The 17,222-nt window shown below is 36.7% G+C and overlaps 4 protein-coding genes across 11 annotated transcripts in view; 2 read left to right on the top strand and 2 right to left on the bottom strand.

Moving 5' to 3' along the window:
• LOC111446950 (RING finger and transmembrane domain-containing protein 2-like) overlaps positions 1-1,489 on the top strand; it is a 7,133-nt gene extending 5,644 nt beyond the window's left edge. The window contains exon 8 of the mRNA XM_023085886.1: positions 1,050-1,489. Within this exon, the coding sequence (XP_022941654.1) occupies positions 1,050-1,155 (106 nt within the window). The 3' untranslated portion in view covers positions 1,156-1,489. The remainder of the gene's footprint in view (positions 1-1,049) is intronic.
• Positions 1,490-1,805: 316 nt separating this feature from the next.
• LOC111446949 (cytochrome P450 714A1-like) lies at positions 1,806-4,280 on the bottom strand. The gene is made up of 5 exons (XM_023085884.1): positions 3,916-4,280; positions 3,077-3,548; positions 2,473-2,854; positions 1,976-2,406; positions 1,806-1,939 (listed from the first exon to the last, which is right to left on the bottom strand). The coding sequence occupies exons 1-4, from the start codon at positions 4,226-4,228 to the stop codon at positions 1,981-1,983; spliced, it is 1,593 nt and encodes a 530-aa protein (XP_022941652.1). The 5' UTR covers positions 4,229-4,280; the 3' UTR covers positions 1,806-1,939; positions 1,976-1,980.
• Positions 4,281-6,106: 1,826 nt separating this feature from the next.
• Positions 6,107-8,585, bottom strand: LOC111446948 (cytochrome P450 714A1-like). 2 transcript variants are annotated; one of them, XM_023085883.1, is made up of 4 exons: positions 8,146-8,585; positions 7,347-7,818; positions 6,724-7,075; positions 6,107-6,657 (listed from the first exon to the last, which is right to left on the bottom strand). In XM_023085883.1, the coding sequence occupies exons 1-4, from the start codon at positions 8,456-8,458 to the stop codon at positions 6,232-6,234; spliced, it is 1,563 nt and encodes a 520-aa protein (XP_022941651.1). In that variant the 5' UTR covers positions 8,459-8,585; the 3' UTR covers positions 6,107-6,231. The 2 variants fall into 2 exon arrangements, with proteins under 2 accessions (XP_022941651.1, XP_022941650.1); XM_023085882.1 differs by having other exon boundaries at positions 6,724-7,105; positions 8,146-8,583.
• Positions 8,586-11,169: 2,584 nt separating this feature from the next.
• On the top strand, positions 11,170-17,153 carry LOC111447320. 7 transcript variants are annotated; one of them, XM_023086421.1, is made up of 12 exons: positions 11,170-11,390; positions 11,557-11,655; positions 11,729-11,808; positions 12,111-12,296; positions 12,380-12,488; positions 12,576-12,603; positions 12,733-12,770; positions 12,880-12,914; positions 13,008-13,160; positions 13,273-15,728; positions 16,448-16,522; positions 16,634-17,153. In XM_023086421.1, exons 2-12 carry the CDS (start codon positions 11,650-11,652, stop codon positions 16,675-16,677), a joined length of 3,210 nt encoding a protein of 1,069 aa, XP_022942189.1. In that variant the 5' UTR covers positions 11,170-11,390; positions 11,557-11,649; the 3' UTR covers positions 16,678-17,153. The 7 variants fall into 7 exon arrangements, with proteins under 7 accessions (XP_022942189.1, XP_022942188.1, XP_022942194.1 ...); XM_023086420.1 differs by having other exon boundaries at positions 16,631-17,153; XM_023086426.1 differs by having other exon boundaries at positions 16,448-16,533; positions 16,634-16,828.
• Positions 17,154-17,222: the final 69 nt, after the last annotated feature.

Raw genomic sequence — 17,222 nt, 5'->3', positions numbered from 1 at the left:
AAGGAAAAAAAAAAAAAAAAAAAAAAAAAAAGGGCCTATTAATGAAAAAACCCCAAAACTAATTACACGGATGGAACCCGATCCAAAAGAATGAGACTAAGAGGGTAATTACGAAAAGCCTGATTAATGAACATCGCCCACAAAATGTCGAAAAACAAGTCGGTCACAAGACTATTCCTTTTGTCATGAAAAGGCACAGAAAGGTGCTGCAGGGCGAGTGCCTAGTTGTCCGCCTTGGCTGCCTTCAAGTTGCAATGGCCCTACGTCGCCTCACCTCACTCCATAGGGCATGCCCTTGGGGTTGCCTTGAAAACACTGGTATATATATAGTGGGTTTAAGTTATTATGATAACAACAAGGGTCAAATTGACTCAGAGGAACATGCACATTTCAGTTATGGAGATGACTTTGAGGAAAAGTATATGATCAATGGATGTGATTCTGCTTCCTCCATCCTTCTTAGGATGAATATTCATTGGTTTGTTGGACTACAGTGCCTTAAACTCGAAAGTTTATGCTCGTTACGCTTGTAATTGATATCGATAAAACAATTTGCAATCTAAGACAGCATTAGTTTCTGCAAAATTTAAGTAAATCTGGACAACACTGCTCCAGCTTAGGAGCTACATCATGTAGCAACTTGCCAGTTTATGAGTTTGTAGGTAGCAACTTGCTGACTTGGGTTTTTAAACCAACTTGGAGAGTTAGGATTCTGAGATTCTTTGCTAGAGAAGCCTATTTATGGACATTCAAGAAGTTTTTTAGACAATTCTACTCTTAAACCTTCAAGTATACCAGGCGTTAAGGTCGATGAAGAGTACTCACCTCTTTGTAATTATCTTGTAGGGATATTTTAGATTAGAGTCTTTTTTGCATAATAGTTAGTTTAGGGGTTTTGGTTCGATTCTATTGGTCGTTTTGTGGGTTCATTCTTTTGTTTTCTTTCGTTCTTCACATTAGACATATATGTACCCATATCAGGAATTGGTTTCAGCTGTTACAACTGTGATTGCGCTTTCGTTGACTGGTTCGATGTCTCGTTTTCTCAGGTTTGAAAGAGAAAGAACTTGCCCTCTTTGCCGGGCACTCGTAAAGCCTGCAGAACTTCGAACATTCGGTGATGGGTCAACCAGCTTACTCTTCCAGTTGTTTTAGACGAAAACCGTCGATTACTCGACATAACAATACTATCACTTCAACAAAGAAAGATATTGTTTATCAGATGAAAACAGGGGGAAGTAGAAGAACAAAGAAAAAGGGAAAACTAGACATCGAGGTAAGTCTTAAGATATTGTCAAATTCAAAATGCTTTATAATCATTGAGAGCTGTTTATATGAATTGTTGGAGATAAGTGTTATCTGTAAAGATTTATTCCCTGTAATTTAGGTCTGGAAAGGGCTGCCATGTGAATGCGATGGTCAGTCTGTAGTGATGGTGTAAACAGAATTTGATATTGATTTCTATGTCGAGTAATTGTTGTTCCATGCATTTTTTCTGTCGTTGATTCAATTCGTCTATCATTTTGATTACTTGGATAAATAGAGAGCTGAAACATAATCTTACGAGATAAAAATTCAAGAGAAAGTAGATAATCCACCGTCCCAATGAAGTAGAGAATCATGTCAAGATTAACGATTACCAAAGAAGGTGGTACTTAATCCACCGTCCCAAGAAAACTTCAAATTTAAATGGTCACGATTGGAGTTGTATCTAAGATGGTCAAGCATGAAAACTTATTTATCAAGGTATTTGAGGGGTTTTTGCCAACATAATTGACACCAGATGAACTGAGATCGACATAACCTCAGTGCAAATGAGAGGGTTTTTTTTTCTGTTTCCTAAAGACCTTGTACGACTACTAGAGCCACGAAGTCGATATAGGGTACATTTGGTGGGTCATGGTTTAGGCCTATTAAAAACCATTACATTTTAAGCATAAACACAGTGATATTTAGTAACTCAACTTCTGAAACTCTAATTTAAACCCTTTGACACACAATCTTCACACCGTTTGAAGGCCCCACAATCATTCTAAAAGAAGGAGAATGACGATACTCAAGAGACAACGAGAATCTAAACTTAGAAACTATAAGAGAAATTATGATTTTTAACTCAACCAATGCAAAGTTCTTCCCTAAGCACAATCGATGACCTGCTCCAAATGGCATGTAGAGTTGTGGGACCTTGCAGGCCTTGGCTATACCGTCTGCAAACCGTTCTGGCTTGAACTCATTCGCATCTTCTCCCCATATTTCAATTTCTCTGTGTAGTGTCGGTATCAAAGTCCATATACAGACACCCTTTGGAATGATCACGTTCCCAAGTCGTACCTCATCAAGTGTCTCCCTTGCTACAAATGCGCCCGGCGGGTACAGCCGCAACGTTTCTTGAACCACCAAACTCACCTATACACATCGATCATTTCAGACACAAGGGAGAATATGTTTGGTTGTTAAAGAGAGACAGTTCACCGATTTAAGTTGAGAAATCGCCGTCATGTCAAAGCGACCATCGGGGCAAGTGTGAGCAAACTCAGAGCGAATACGGTCTTGCCAATCGGGATGGAGGGCGAGGAGCATCAAGGACCAGGCGGCGGTGACGGCGGTGGTATCATGGCCGACGAAATACATGGTCTTGCAGTTGTCAATGATGAAGTTTTTGGAGGATTGTTTGGCTCGTAAACTTGAGTCAGTCATGGCGGCCTCCATTATCAGCTGCAACAGATCCTTGTCGGACGAGGAGGTTTTGGAGCACTGTTCTTGGCGCTGTTGAACTGTCTCCCATATTGATGAGTTGATCTCCTTTTCCAGCTTTTTGATTCTTCTGTGTTGGCTTGGTTTAAAAAATTTCTCACTGTTCATCATTTCTACGTTTTTCAGACAATGCTGTGGGCTTATAAAAAAAAATAATAATAAAAAATAAATAAATTTAAGGCTATTAATGCTACTTTTGAAAGTTGATGGATATCTTGAAAAAGTGACTCTATGTTTTCGTACGTATATTAATGATAAGGGTATTCTTTAACTTTTAAGAAATGTTTAAAGGTGTCAATAACAATAATGATATCAAACGAACCTTAAAGAAATAGAACTAACTAGAAAGTTCTCCCCGCAAAGCAACTTCTGAAGATCCGTAATCTTCGTGAAAATCTCCTTACCCTTCTCATACGAGCTCCCAAAGCAAGCTCTAGATATCACGTCGGCCGAGTATTCTTTGAGATCCTCATCCACTTCAATCTCCACCATGGATCCATCTCCGATCCTTGCCTCCCATTTCTCTATCAAGGACGACCCCGCCTCAGCCATCAGTGCCACCATGCCTCGGACCCGATCCATGAAGAACTCGGGAGCGATGATCTTGTGCTGCAGCGCCCAAAAGGAGCCATTGGAGACGATGATGCTGTGGCCAAGGATGGGAGCGAACTTTTTTTTGACGTCCAAGGGCTTGCCCAAGTTGAGATTGTTGGAGAGTTTCAAGTCCTTCACTAGCTCCACCTTGTTGGCATACAAATGCTGCTTCGTTCCGGTCGAGTATGTGTATAATGTACCTGCCAAACAAAAAAAAATTCAAGCCTACCACTAGCAAATATTATCAGCTTCGGCCCCCCGTTATGCATAGACGTTAACGTCACAATTTCTAAAACGCGTTTGCTAGAGAGAAATTTTCACACCCTTATAAGAAATGAAGGTCGAAATTAGTAGAGGTGTTCAAAAAAACTCGAGAACCTGAAAAGTTCAATCAACCCAATTCAACCCGTATAATTATGAACTTATTTAAGATGAGTTGAATAAATGAAAATTTTATATTCGAATTTTCCAATTTGAATATATTGTTAATTTTAAAAAGTACATCTTTACTTGCGTCAAAAACTTGATCCAACTTAACCTCAATCGGAGTGGGTATTAGCCAAATACCGTATTGCTTCCTCCACTTAACGAAATAAGGGAAGACGGTGGATGTATAATCATGAGCCACAATCGCCGACGCATGACACGGCGGAGAAGCCATGGCTGCCGCCTCCAACTGGATCTTCTTCATCTCCGGCAAGTTACCAAACAGAGCCGACGGTGGCGGACCCATCACGCCCTGTTCTCCCAGCTTCCTCCTCAGCTCCGCCGCCTTCCTCCATGCACTATAGAAGTACAAATGGAACACCACCGCCACCGCCACCACCGCAATCGCGGCCGGAAAAACAGGCACGAAACCACTTATTACAACCCCCTCCATCGCAATCCAAAACTTAACCTTTCTTATGATCTTCCCTCTTTTAATCTTCTGGGTATTATATAGAAGGGGAAAAAAAAACGTAATAGACAAAAGATTTATCAGATGAACACGATTCTCCACAATAAATATGATATTGTCCACCTTAAACATAGACTCTCGTGTTTTTGCTTTGTACTTCCCAAAATGCCTCATTCAAGATAGAGTTCATTGATTATAAATTCAGAAAATAACATAACATTCTAAAAAAAAATTAATGAAACATTAAAAAATGTCACAAATATAAATATACCATAAAATAATAAATATCCATAAAATTGAGACATCCCCATTTTCATTCATATTAATATATATATATTTTTTATTTCTTAAAGCAACTAATTCATTTTAATTTAGAATTTTAAAGTAAAATATCGAATGGATAAACAATAAAAACTTTTTGAGTGCCCATTTTACGTGTTGATATCTATAACACGTTGGATTAATTAATATTAATGATATTTTAAGTCGGTGATTAAATAAACTTCCTCTTTTTAATAGCTAATTATTTAGGCTAATTATCTTTTATTAGTATTTTTCTTTTTTTAAAAAAAGTTCATGGTTATATTTGTTTTTGTGAGTGATATCTGGTTGATTCTTTCACTGTTTTTATGGAAAGAAAAAGGGTTTTTTCCCTTAGTATATTGGCATACACAATGGAAGATTCCATCAGATAAATAGCTGTTATAAGTAAGAGTTTACGGGTTTAGAAGTTCTAATTTTGATCACGTAAAGTTTATTAAAAGTTGTCGGGACTAATGTATTTTAGGCACGTTCGAATTATTTAGGTGCAGGAATGTAAATTGATGAATGTCGAAGAGGTTACAGCTCTCAACAGACCTCGATATACTATTCGTTTTGATAAGACATCATAACTTTTTTTTTTTCCGCTCATGAAGATACTTATGATCTTCTCGTTATCTAGCCAGTGTAAGACTTTGACCACATAGATTTTATCGGTTCTCCTCTCTAGCTTCAACAAAAATTTAGTTTTATCGATGCTCTTTTGAGATTACCGAGCTTATCTAATGGAACTTAACCATGGTTCACTTTAGATTTACTATATTTACTTTATTAGGGATGATTTTCTATTAAACCTAAATTTGTTAAAAGGTAATTAGTAATGGTTAGTTAATACTAATTTATTAGTTAATTAGGTTATATTAAATAGTTTTTTTAAGTTTGGAGATAATAATATCTTAAAAAATTTAAAATAATGGTCAATTAATTCCGGGCATTTTAATTACTTATTTGGATAAATAGAAAGCTGAAATTATAATTTTACATAAATAAATATTCCTAACTTGAGTGATGGAGTCTTACCCTCTCACTCTCTCGAGAAGGGCTTAGTTTATAGTTGAATCATAAAATATTTTTCGTCAGAGGTTCGAGTAAAATGTACTTGATTTATTTGTAATGATTAAATTAACACACGCAACTTATCCTAGCAACGTTTGTCCCATAAGATCTACGATAAATGATTTATGCGATTTCAACGTGATCTTGAAAATGGAGTGACGGGTCGAGAATCATGTCAACATTAGCGGTTATCAAAAGGTGGTACTTAATCACCGTCCCAAGAAAACTTCAAGTTTAAATGGTCGAGATCGAAGTTGTTTCTAAGATAAATCAACATTAAAAGCATGAAAGCTTATTAATCAAGGTACTTGAGGGGTTTTGGCCAACATAATTGACACTAGACGTACTGAGATCGACATAACCTCAATGCAAACAGTGAGAGAGTTTGTTTTATTTCTTAAAGACCTTGTATGATAACCCGAGCACACGAAGTCAGCATAGGGGTACATTTGGTGGCTCATGGACTAAGTCTATGAAAAACCATTACATTTATAAGCATAGACACACCGTATTATTTAGTAACTCAAACTTTTTAAACCTAATCCAGACCATTTATAAACGGACCCTTAAACTAAATAACATTATTTATAGACTTCTTAAACTCTAATTCAAACCCTTTGAAGTAGAATCTTCACGCCGTTTGAAGGCCCCACGATCAGATTATAAGAAGGAGAATGACAATACTGAGGAGATAGCGAGAATCTAAACTTAGAAACTATAAGAGAAATTATGATCTTCAACTCAACCAATGCAAAGTTCTTCCCCAAGCACAATCGTTGACCTGCCCCAAAGGGAAGGTAGAGTTGTGGGATCTTGCAAGCCTTGGATATACCATCCGCAAACCGTTCTGGCTTGAACTCATTCGCATCTTCTCCCCATATTTCAATGTCTCTGTGTAGTGTCAGTATCGAAGTCCATATACAGACACCCTTTGGAATGACCACGTTCCCAAGTCGTACCTCATCAAGTGTCTCCCTTGCTACAAATGCGCCCGGCGGGTACAGTCGCAACGTTTCTTGAACCACCAAACTCACCTATACACATCGATTATTTCAGACACAAGGGAGAACATGTTTGGTTGTTAAAGAGAGACAGTTTACCGATTTGAGTTGAGAAATCAACGTCATGTCAAAGCGACCATCGGGGCAAGTGTGAGCAAACTCGGAGCGGATACGGTCTTGCCAATCGGGATGGAGGGCGAGGAGCATCAAGGACCAGGCGGCGGCGACGGCGGTGGTTTCATGGCCGGCGAAATACATGGTCTTGCAGTTGTCAACGATGAAGTTTTTGGAGGACTGTTTGGCTGGTAAACTTGACTCAGTCATGGCGGCCTCCATTATCAGCTGCAACAGATCCTTGTCAGACGAGGAGGTTTTGGAGCACTGTTCTCGGCGCTGTTGAACCGTCTCCCATATTGATGAGTTGATCTCCTTTTCCAGCTTTTTGATTCTTCTGTGTTTGCTTGGTTTAAAAAATTTGTCACTGTTCATCATTTTTACATTTTTTTAGTCGAGCATTATGAACTTACAAAAAGAAAAAAAATTAAGGTTATTAATGCTATTTTTGAAAGTTCATGGATATCTTAAAAAAGTGACAACGGTTTTATCTACGTTTCCATACATATATTAACGCTAAGGATATTCTTGAACTTTCAAAATATGTTTAAAGGCGTCAAACGATAACGATAACAACAATAACATAACAATAATGATATCAAACGAACCTTAAAGGAATGGAACCAACTAGAATGCTCTCCTCGGAAAGCAACTTCTGAAGATCCCTAATCTTCGTGAAAATCTCTTTCCCCTTCTCATACGAGCTCCCAAAGCAAGCTCTAGCTATCACGTCGGCCGAGTATTCTTTGAGATCCCCATCCACTTCAATCTCCACCATGGATCCATCTCCGATCCTCGCCTCCCATTTCTCTATCAAGGATGACCCCGCCTTAGCCATCAGTGCCACCATGCCTTGGACCCGGTCCATGAAGAACTCGGGGGCGATGATCTTGCGCTGCAGCACCCAAAGGGAGCCGTTGGTGGTGGTGATGCCGTGGCCAAAGAGGGGAGCGTTCCTTTTGTTGATGAACAAGGGCTTGCCCAAGTTGAGATTGTTGAAGAGTGTCAAGTCCTTCACTATCTCCACCTTGGTGGTGTACAAATGCTGCTTCGTCCGGGTCGAGTATGTGTATAATGGACCTATCAAACAAAAAATTTTAATTTCTATTTGTAATAGTCCAAGCCTACCGCTAGCAAATACCGTCAATTTTGACCCGTTATGTATAAACGTTAACATCACGATTTTTAAAACGTGTCTGCTAGAGATAAATTTTCACATTCTAATTTATAGAGGTGTTCAAAAAATTCAAGAACCTGAAAAGCTCGATCAACCCAATTCAACCCATATGATTATGAACTTATTTAAGTCGTTCAAATAAATGAAAATTTTATAATTTTGAACTAGTTTATATTAGAACAACCTGAATCAACTGAATCAACTTAAACGGAGTTGGAATTAGCCAATACCATATTGCTTCCTCCACTTAACTAAACAAGGGAAGAGGGTGGATGTATAATCATGAGCTACAATCGCCGACGCATGACGCGGCGGAGAAGCCATAGCCGCTGCCTCCAACTGGATCTTCTTCATCTCCGGCAAGTTACCAAACAGAACCGACGGTGGCGGACCCATCACGCCCTGTTCTCGCAGCTTCCTCCTCAGCTCCGCCGTCTTCCTCCATGCACTATTGAAGTACAAATGGACCAACACCGCCACCACCGCCACCGCAATCGCGGCCGGGAAAACCGACACGAAACCACTAATTACAGCCCCCTCCATGGCAATCCAAAACTTAAGCTTTCTTATGATCTTCCCTCTTGTAATTTTCGGGGTATTATATAGAGGAAAAAAAAATACTTAATAGACGAAGAGATCGAAACTATTTTTATCATACTATAAAAGGAATTAATGAAACATTAAAAAAAATGTCACAATTATAAATATACTATAAATAATAATAGACATCATAAAATTGAGACATCCACATTTTATTTACATTAATATTTATTCATTTTAATTTAGAATTTTTAAATGAAATATCGAATGGATTAAGATAAAAAAAAAATTGAGTACTCATGTTAGATGTCTATAACACATTGACGATTAATTAGTGCTAATATAGTATTAATGATAGCTTAAGACGTTTCATTGTATTTTAGGTTAGTGATTTGATAAACTTCCTCTTTTTAATAGCCGATTATTTAGGCTAATTATTGGTGAACTCTATCTTTTATAAGTAAGAGTGTACGAGTTTAGAAATTTTGATTTTAATTACGTAAAGTTTTATTTAAAGTTATGAGGACTAATGTATTTTAGGTACCGTTCGAGTTACTTAAGTGCATAAAAGTAAATTAATGAATGTCAAGAATTAGGTAATTATTTGTTAGAGATTACAGCGCTCAACAAATCTCAACAATAATATCATATTGTCGGTCTCATAAGACTTCATGACTTTTTTTTTTTTACTTAAAAATATCTTATGCTAATGAAGATATTTATGATCTTCTCATTATTTAGTCAATGTGAGACTTTGACCACACAGGTCTTATTTGTTCTCCTCTCGAGCTTGAGCAAGAGTTTGGTTTTATCGATACTCTTTTGGGATTACCAAGGTTATCTAATTAAACTTAACCATGGTTTAGTTTGATAGAGTTATTGAGGTTTACTATATTTTCTATTAAACTTAAATTTATTTAAGGTAATTAGTAATGGTTAGTTAATACTAATTTATCAGTTAATTAGGTTATATTAAATAATATTTTTAAGTCCGGAGATAATAATATCTTAAAATATTTAAAATAATAATATAATTAACGGTAACAGTTGGCGCTTGGGTTTGAAGTTTGAACTTCCAAGGGCAGAAACGTCCATATTCAACCAACCAAGAACCAACGGTCTTTAAAATGTAAATATAATTATTAATTAGCAATAATGCATGCAAATTTAGCAATCGCTTTACGACATGTCGTCCACCGTCCCCACCAATCAATTCCTTTATCATTTCTTTTCTTTCATTCATTCCTTTTTCTATATTATTGTCCTCGTTTCACTATAATATAATTTTTTTAAAATTAAGTTTCTAGATATATATATATATATATATATATATAAACACTTTTTGTTTTTAGAATTTAGACAAATAATTGAAATATATTTTAAATAAAGAGAAAATTGATGCGAATGAAATATTGACAAATAGCATGTCGGAAACATGCATAACCTAAAGTTTGAGTAAAGTTACATGCAAGAGAGGTCAAAGTCCGTTGGCTTTACTCACATGATGGTCAACTATGGTCGACCCCAACCAAAATAAAATCGAACCCTTCAAGCGTTGATAAAATTCTCCACATCAATGTATTAGGTAATTCGTCACATAACCATTTTGTTTAATAGTTAACCATCCAAGTAACATCAATATAAGAATTTCGACATATTCTTGAGGAAGTATTGAGGAGCTCCATATTTCGATGCAAAATGAGGTTTCTTTTTAAAACGAAGGTCGATTATAATTTTATTAAATTTTAAAATTAAAAAAAAATTTTAAAAATTGAGTTGGAACCTTGGATTATATAAATGTTTATTTTTTATTTTTTATTTTTAAATTATAAATTTATTATTCTCCTATTGTATGTATTTACTTTGACATAGTTATATATATATATTTCTTTTATTGAGGAAAAATATAGAAATAAATATAGTTATTAGTATTATTCTAGTCTTATTAATTCATTGAATAAACAATTTTATTCCAATTTTGAACTTAGAAACACAATAAGGTAAAGCGAAGAGGATAAAATATTCTCCTCCTTTTGACTCTCATTACATTACTTTTTAAAATGTCATAATTAAGCCATTGGGTAAAAAAAAACTTTATTCCATTAAAAAAAAAATATTCTTATTTGAAAATAAAAATAATTCAAATTTAGATTTATAATTGGTTCATTTTAACACATAATATTTTATTTTGAATTCAGAAAATCTGTATTTTAGAATATAAAATTATTTAAATTGGTTGAAGTCGGAATGATAATCGGATTTTTTTAGCAATTTTCTTATAATATTATACACGATTAGAACTATATTTTAAAAAATTTAATAATAACAAATTTAATTTTGAATTTTCTATATTTTTTTTTAATATTTGGGATAAAACCTAATTATACAGAAGTCATACGTCTTAACCACTAAATATTAAACTATATTATATAGAGATATAACAAAAATAATATGAACAAATAAGGTAATGAAAATGATGTATGATTCCCCAATGATAGCAAAAGAAAGAAAATAACAATTAATAATAATAATTAATTATTATTATTATTATTATAATAATAATAAATGGAAGCCGACAGAACTCAGCTGATGGAAGCGCGGTCGTTAGGAAGAAAACGTGGAGGAAGGAGCGTGAGAATCACGCGTTTAGTGGAATTATGAGTTTCGTAGCTTCGAAGTTTTTTTTTTTTTTTTTCTTTAAATAAAAAGAAAAAAGAAAAGGAAAAAGAAAAGGCTCTCAATGGAATTCTCAATACTTGCGATTTAAGGCTCGCAAAAGAACAGCTCCAGCTAAAGGGCCACAGATTAGGACTTCCACTGAACTACTGGACCTCAAATCTCTACTCCCCATCGCTCATTTTCTTTTTTTCCCGATAGATCTTTGCGTCTTCGCTCCACTCTGCACCTTCATCACTCTTCTGATTGCAGAATCCAGGTACCTTTTATACTTTTTTCATCAATGTACTTCAAGAATTCACCATTTGAGTGAGTTCTGGTGCGAGTAAATGCATCTGGAAGAGACTGGATATTTGTTGTTCTTTTGTTTTGATGAGATTCTCTATCTGTACTTTGTAATTCTCGTGAATTGTTGGATTTTCCAGTGATTTTCCAGATCTGGGAGAACTGAGTTTTGTTTATGAATCTGGAATTTGCAAATTCGTCTTCTGAGTTGGATTTGTTCCTTTTTTAGTCTAATGATTGTATGTTTGTGTCCTTATGGTAATTTTGATGAGCTGTTTTTTAAATTTGTGTTGCTTGTGATATTGAACTCAGGTGATTGCAATGAGTGGTGGAGTAGCTGATAATGCGCCTTTAGATTATGCCAGGATTCAGCTCATACCTTCTGAGGACAGGTTTTCTGTTTTCCTCCGTTTCTTTTTGAAAGAATTTATATGAGATTCTGCTTGCAAAAACATGTTCTGTCATTGTTCCATTCCTAGTCCAACTATAAAACGAAGCATGTTTCCTTGATATCTGTGCTTTTTAAGTCTAAATTCATTAGAGAAATTAATTCTTTAATCAGATTTCTTGGAAAACAGAACATTCTACTTCTTTAGTAGCTCCTTAAGTTCCTTCTTTCAAGATCGTCTTTGGTTCGATGAAATTTCTTGTTCCTGAAATTTCCCCCCTTCATGATGGGAATGAGTGTTTATAGGTATGAGGCATTTGTTTGCTGTGGCAATGAGGTAGATGCCCTGGCTGAGGGGAATTTGGATGCATTGTTGCTGCATTTACCAGATGTTCAAGAGCTTAATTCCAAAGGATCTAAGGCTAGCATTAAACTCCAACTTCCAGCTTCTTCAGCTGGTGCAACATGGTTCACAAAATCTACCTTAAGCAGGTTGTTCTAACTACATTATTTCAATGTTCAATTCCTTAAGCTGAATTGTGCATTTTTGTTGATAATTTTACTTCTCTACTCAGGTTCCTCCATGTAGTTGGCTCGCCTGAATTAACTAATATTATGAAAACAATGAACGAGATGGCTCAACTAGAAGATACCAAGAGATTTCATCTTTCATTATATGGCCAGGTAGTAGTTCATGCTATCTTTATAAGTCGTTTTCCTATAATCTTTTCTTTGCTGGTGAAAGCTAATTTATTACAATATTCTTTCCAGGGTCAGATGTCGAAGACCGAAGAAAAAGGTAATTCTCGAAATCCATTTGGGGTAATGCTTTAATATCCTTACTTAAATTGTGCTTGAAGTGCTGATGAAACTATGGTGATATACTTCGATGTGTCTTGTAAGTATTGGCTACCTCCTGTTTTGACAGATAGCTGCAACCTCGACGGCTCTAGTCTGAAACACGGGGTACTGATTTTTCTTTGATTCTTAAAAACACTTGATCACTATGACTTTGATTACTTTATTTCGTTAATTAGTTGAGTTCCTCCTTGTGTAAATGTTACTGTGTTGGCAGTCTGGACCTGAATTTGCTTCATCAGCTGCATCGAAGTAGGTTATTTGAATTCTTAATCATCTGTTTTGTTTCTTTACGTAATATCGAATTGGTTGCTCAACTGTGAACAATGTAAAATGAATTGACAGAAACGAATTGTTGCGAGCTATGGACTTGAGGCTTACAGCATTAAATAAGGAATTAACTGCAGCATTTGAAAAGGCTTACGGTGCAACCTGCAGTTCTAAAGAAATCAGTCATTTAGCGAAGTTTTCGGAACATTTTGGAGCTATAAATTTGAAGTAAGTTATCCCAAACTAACACTTCGGAGAAGTTGATAGAAGAAACTTCTTTTCAGTATGTATATTTGTTCTCATTACAGCCTCAATTTACATCTTCATGTGATCTCTTCAGGAATTGTACATACAAATATTTGGAACTTAATCCGAAGAGTGATACCGTCGAGCTCGTTAATGATGATGATAATAAGCACACCGTTACTTCGAATTTGAGCAACGAAAATGCTATTAGTATAAATGGCAGCCTTAAAGCTGAAAGATCAAATTCATCTACTCCAGTGAAATATGGTGTTTCACCTGCAAAAGTTGCCCAGATTGAGCGACAGGATTCATCAGAAACTGAGGAGTCTTCTGACTCTGATAATGAAAATGGGACACCAGCAGAAAGAAGTAGAACAATGGTACGGTCAGCGCTTTCGAGAAGGTCAGCATCACCCATGAGAAGGGTTCAGATAGGTAGAACGGGCTCCCGCCGAGCACCTGCAATAATGATTAGGAGTCTAAATCATCTGCAAACAAGAGACGGTATGTTTTCTCAAGGAGATGTAGCAGCTAATAGTGGTGATGATGAGGAAGGATCAGAACCTTCCTGTAAAGCAGCTGATAACAATGTCGGTAGAATATCGGTTCAGGCTGCAATCAGTCTTTTTGAAAGCAAACAGAGAAACGACCCATCCGAGGTTCAGAAAAGATCATTAGCAAATATAACCGTTGGTGCAAATAAATTTGTATTGAGAAGATGGAGTACAGGCATGGGAGAGGCTTCTACGAAATGCCAGCCAGAGCTTGTTAGTGACGAATCCGATCCAATTAGTCACGATTTGGCTGAAGAGGCTCCGACGAGTAAGATAACAGAGGGAGTGGGATCTGATAATAATATATCTTCGATCGATATGACTTGTACAACTGCTGAAGTTGAAGTGAAATTAGAAGATTCAGACATAACAGCTTCTGGTCCACCAGAGACTCGAGCAGATTCTCCCGTTAGTAAACCGCAGGAAGTTGTCCAAAAACTTTCTGCAAATTCAGAATGGACCCGTAGAAAGGAAGCGGAATTGGACCAAATGCTGAAAAAAGTGATGGAAAGTAAGCTTGTGGCACAAAAGAATTCTCAAGCAACTCGAAAAAAAGATGTCAATTCTGAGCAGAGGGGTGAATTGTATGATCAATACAAAGCAAAGAGAGATGAAAAACGTAGAGCAGAGGAAGCCAAAGTACATACAAATAAAGAGGCAAAAACTAAGGGAATTCGTCGAGTTGCTGATGATAGGAGATCCAAGATAGCCTCTACTGAAGTTAATGTAACAAAAAAACGTGCTACACGTAAGCCTGAAGTTCCATCAGCAAATTTGTCGAAACCAGAAAAACTGAAGAAGGAAATCTCCAAACCATCCACAGTTGAAAAGATACCATCTAGAACAAAACCAATGGCTGCCACACGTAAGTCATGGCCATCTTCTGCATCAGAAAGAACCACTGGGATTTCTCCAGTCAGCACGAATGCAACTCGTCAGAAAGCTCAACCGGTGTCATCCCTTAATCGACTGAGTGCTAAAATGGAAAGATCATCCCCCGTGCAAAAGAAAAATGTGAAGGAAAATAATGATAGTGCAAGGGACACGAGGCGTGTGAATGAAAAGAAGGAAATATTGCAAGCAAAGACGGGAAAAATAACAAAAGCGAAAGTTACACCTACTGGGGATACCTCTGTTCCTGTGAAGTTGAGTATACGCGACAAGGTAGCCAAAAAAAGCAGCATAGTGCCAGTAGAATCAAAGTCCTTTCATAAGGGTTCTAGAAATAGCTTAGACAATAGTAGTCCAGTGATTAGCAAGACAAAATCTTCAAAACTTTCTAAGTCTGCAGATTCTTCAAAGAATAGCAAAAAATTGACTCGTGATCTAGAAGTGGAGGTTACAGTTCCTGATCTGGCCAGTCAACCCGATAAAGAGGATGTTTCGTTGGCAGCTCTTTGCGATTCCGAAACTGTTGTGAATGGTCAACAGGATAGCGAGATGCAGACTGTAGATATAGTTGATGATGCTCATCTTGGTGAGGATCTACTTCAAAAAAATGAAGAGAAATCTTCTTTAGAAATTATAGTTGAAGGAGAATCAATGATCCCACCGAAGTCCACAGAGGAAATAGAAGAGTTTCAAGAGATAACAGCCAATAATGATGACACACCTCAACTTGCATCACTGGAAAATGCTGTACCAATCGAAAATCCCCGTGTTCGTCTCTCTTTGTCCCAGATGCTACAGGAAGAAAATAGTGAACCTGATAATATTGATTGGGGAATTGCAGAAAATCCTCCCACCATGAACTACCAAAGGGGTGCTCCAAAAGGATTTAAGAGACTCCTAAAGTTTGCAAGGAAAAGCAAGGGAGAAGCAAACCTGGCCGGTTGGTCGAGCCCTTCCGTGGTTTCTGAGGGGGAGGATGATTCTGAGGAATCTAAATCTCTGAACACGAAAAAGGCAGACAATCTATTGATGAAAGCTACACATAACTCTGGTCTTGTAAAGGCTTCTCTGGACAAAAACTTTGACCATGAAAAACTATACTCAGGTTTGATCTTTTTCCTTGTCAATGTTGCATATGTTTACTTTGTTTGGCTTTGATTTATCTTAAAACTGCGTTTCTTATTATGATTTCGACTCGATAACACATTAGAAACCAACGAAACTTTTATGAATATTCTTAACGTTCGCTTTTACATGTAAGCTCAGCCATCAATTTGATTTACAAAGCTCTACACTTGAAATACTAATATGAATTAGAAGAAAATGATAATGTAGGAATTCGAACGAATCGATTAGGATGTGTTAATCTCTTCTATAAATATTCTCAATGTAACCGTTCAAGCCCACCGCTAGCAGATATTGTCCTTTTTGAGCTTTCCCTCCCGGGCTTCCCCTCAAGGTTTAAAAATGCGTCCGCTAGGGAGAGGTTTCCACACCCTTATAAAGAATGCTTTGTTCTCCTCTCCAATCCCCTTCGGGGCCCAGCATCCTTGCTGGCACACCGCCTCGTGTCCACCCCCCTTCGGGGCTCAGCCTTCTCGCTGGTACATTGTCCTGTGTCTGGTTTTGATACCATTTGTAACAACAACCCAAGCCCACCGCTAGCAGATATTGTCCTCTTTGAGCTTTTCCTTCCGGGCCTCCCCATGGGTTTTAAAACGCATCCGCTAGGGAGAGGTTTCTACTCCCTTATAAAGAATTCTTTGTTCTCCTCCCCAATTGACATGAGATCTCACACTCAACTTGCATGTCATAAATATGCAGGTACATATGGTGCACAGAATTTTAGTTCCAAGTTTCAAGAAAGCCATGATCATGCTGCAGTTTCTTCAACTAAAGGTTAGAGACATGTATGATTTACATTTTCCCAATCTCTGTTCTTGTTTTTCCTTTTGGCACATCTATGAAAACAAGGATTTTAACCATTTTTCTTTATACTCGTGGCAGTAGGCAGGTCTTTCTTTTCGCTATCCGCTTTTCGGGGCAGTAAATAGAAAGAATGAGCCAAGTTTTGGGACATATCGTTCTCTGCCCCATTTTCTTCAAGGTGAATATTGTGAAAGCTGCTTCCCTTCTCTTCATACTACAGAATTTGTAATGTATCTCCCTGAACATAAAGATTGACTAACAGTTAGTATTCTTTTTCACTTACCTTGCCATGGATGTAAGATTCAATAGCTTTGCCAAGCACTTTGTTCTTCAGTTCTTGTGGACAAACTGAGTATATACTGAACACTGAAGCTGAATTCTGGCAGGATAGGATACCACAGTCACTTGGTAGCTGGACATATTACTAACATCCCAGCTATCCATTTTGTACTGTGATAGCCGAACGTTTATTGTTTAAAACAATACTAAGTTTTGGAGATTTTCTATTTGTTTTTGTTTTCAAAACTGTCATAAGAACTGTGATTTCAGGTGATTTGTAAAGATAAGGTCATTATTAATAGGATTTGTGATTTGGAAGGAAGAGTTTTTTTTTTTTTTTTTTTTTTTTTTTTTTTTTTTTTTTTTTTTTTTTTTTTTTTTTTTTTTTTTT

This window comes from Cucurbita moschata, unplaced genomic scaffold (genome assembly GCF_002738365.1).
Source record: "Cucurbita moschata cultivar Rifu unplaced genomic scaffold, Cmos_1.0 Cmo_Scf00009, whole genome shotgun sequence".
Classification (NCBI taxonomy): Eukaryota; Viridiplantae; Streptophyta; class Magnoliopsida; order Cucurbitales; family Cucurbitaceae; genus Cucurbita; species Cucurbita moschata.
This window is presented reverse-complemented; position numbering and strand designations above follow the sequence as displayed.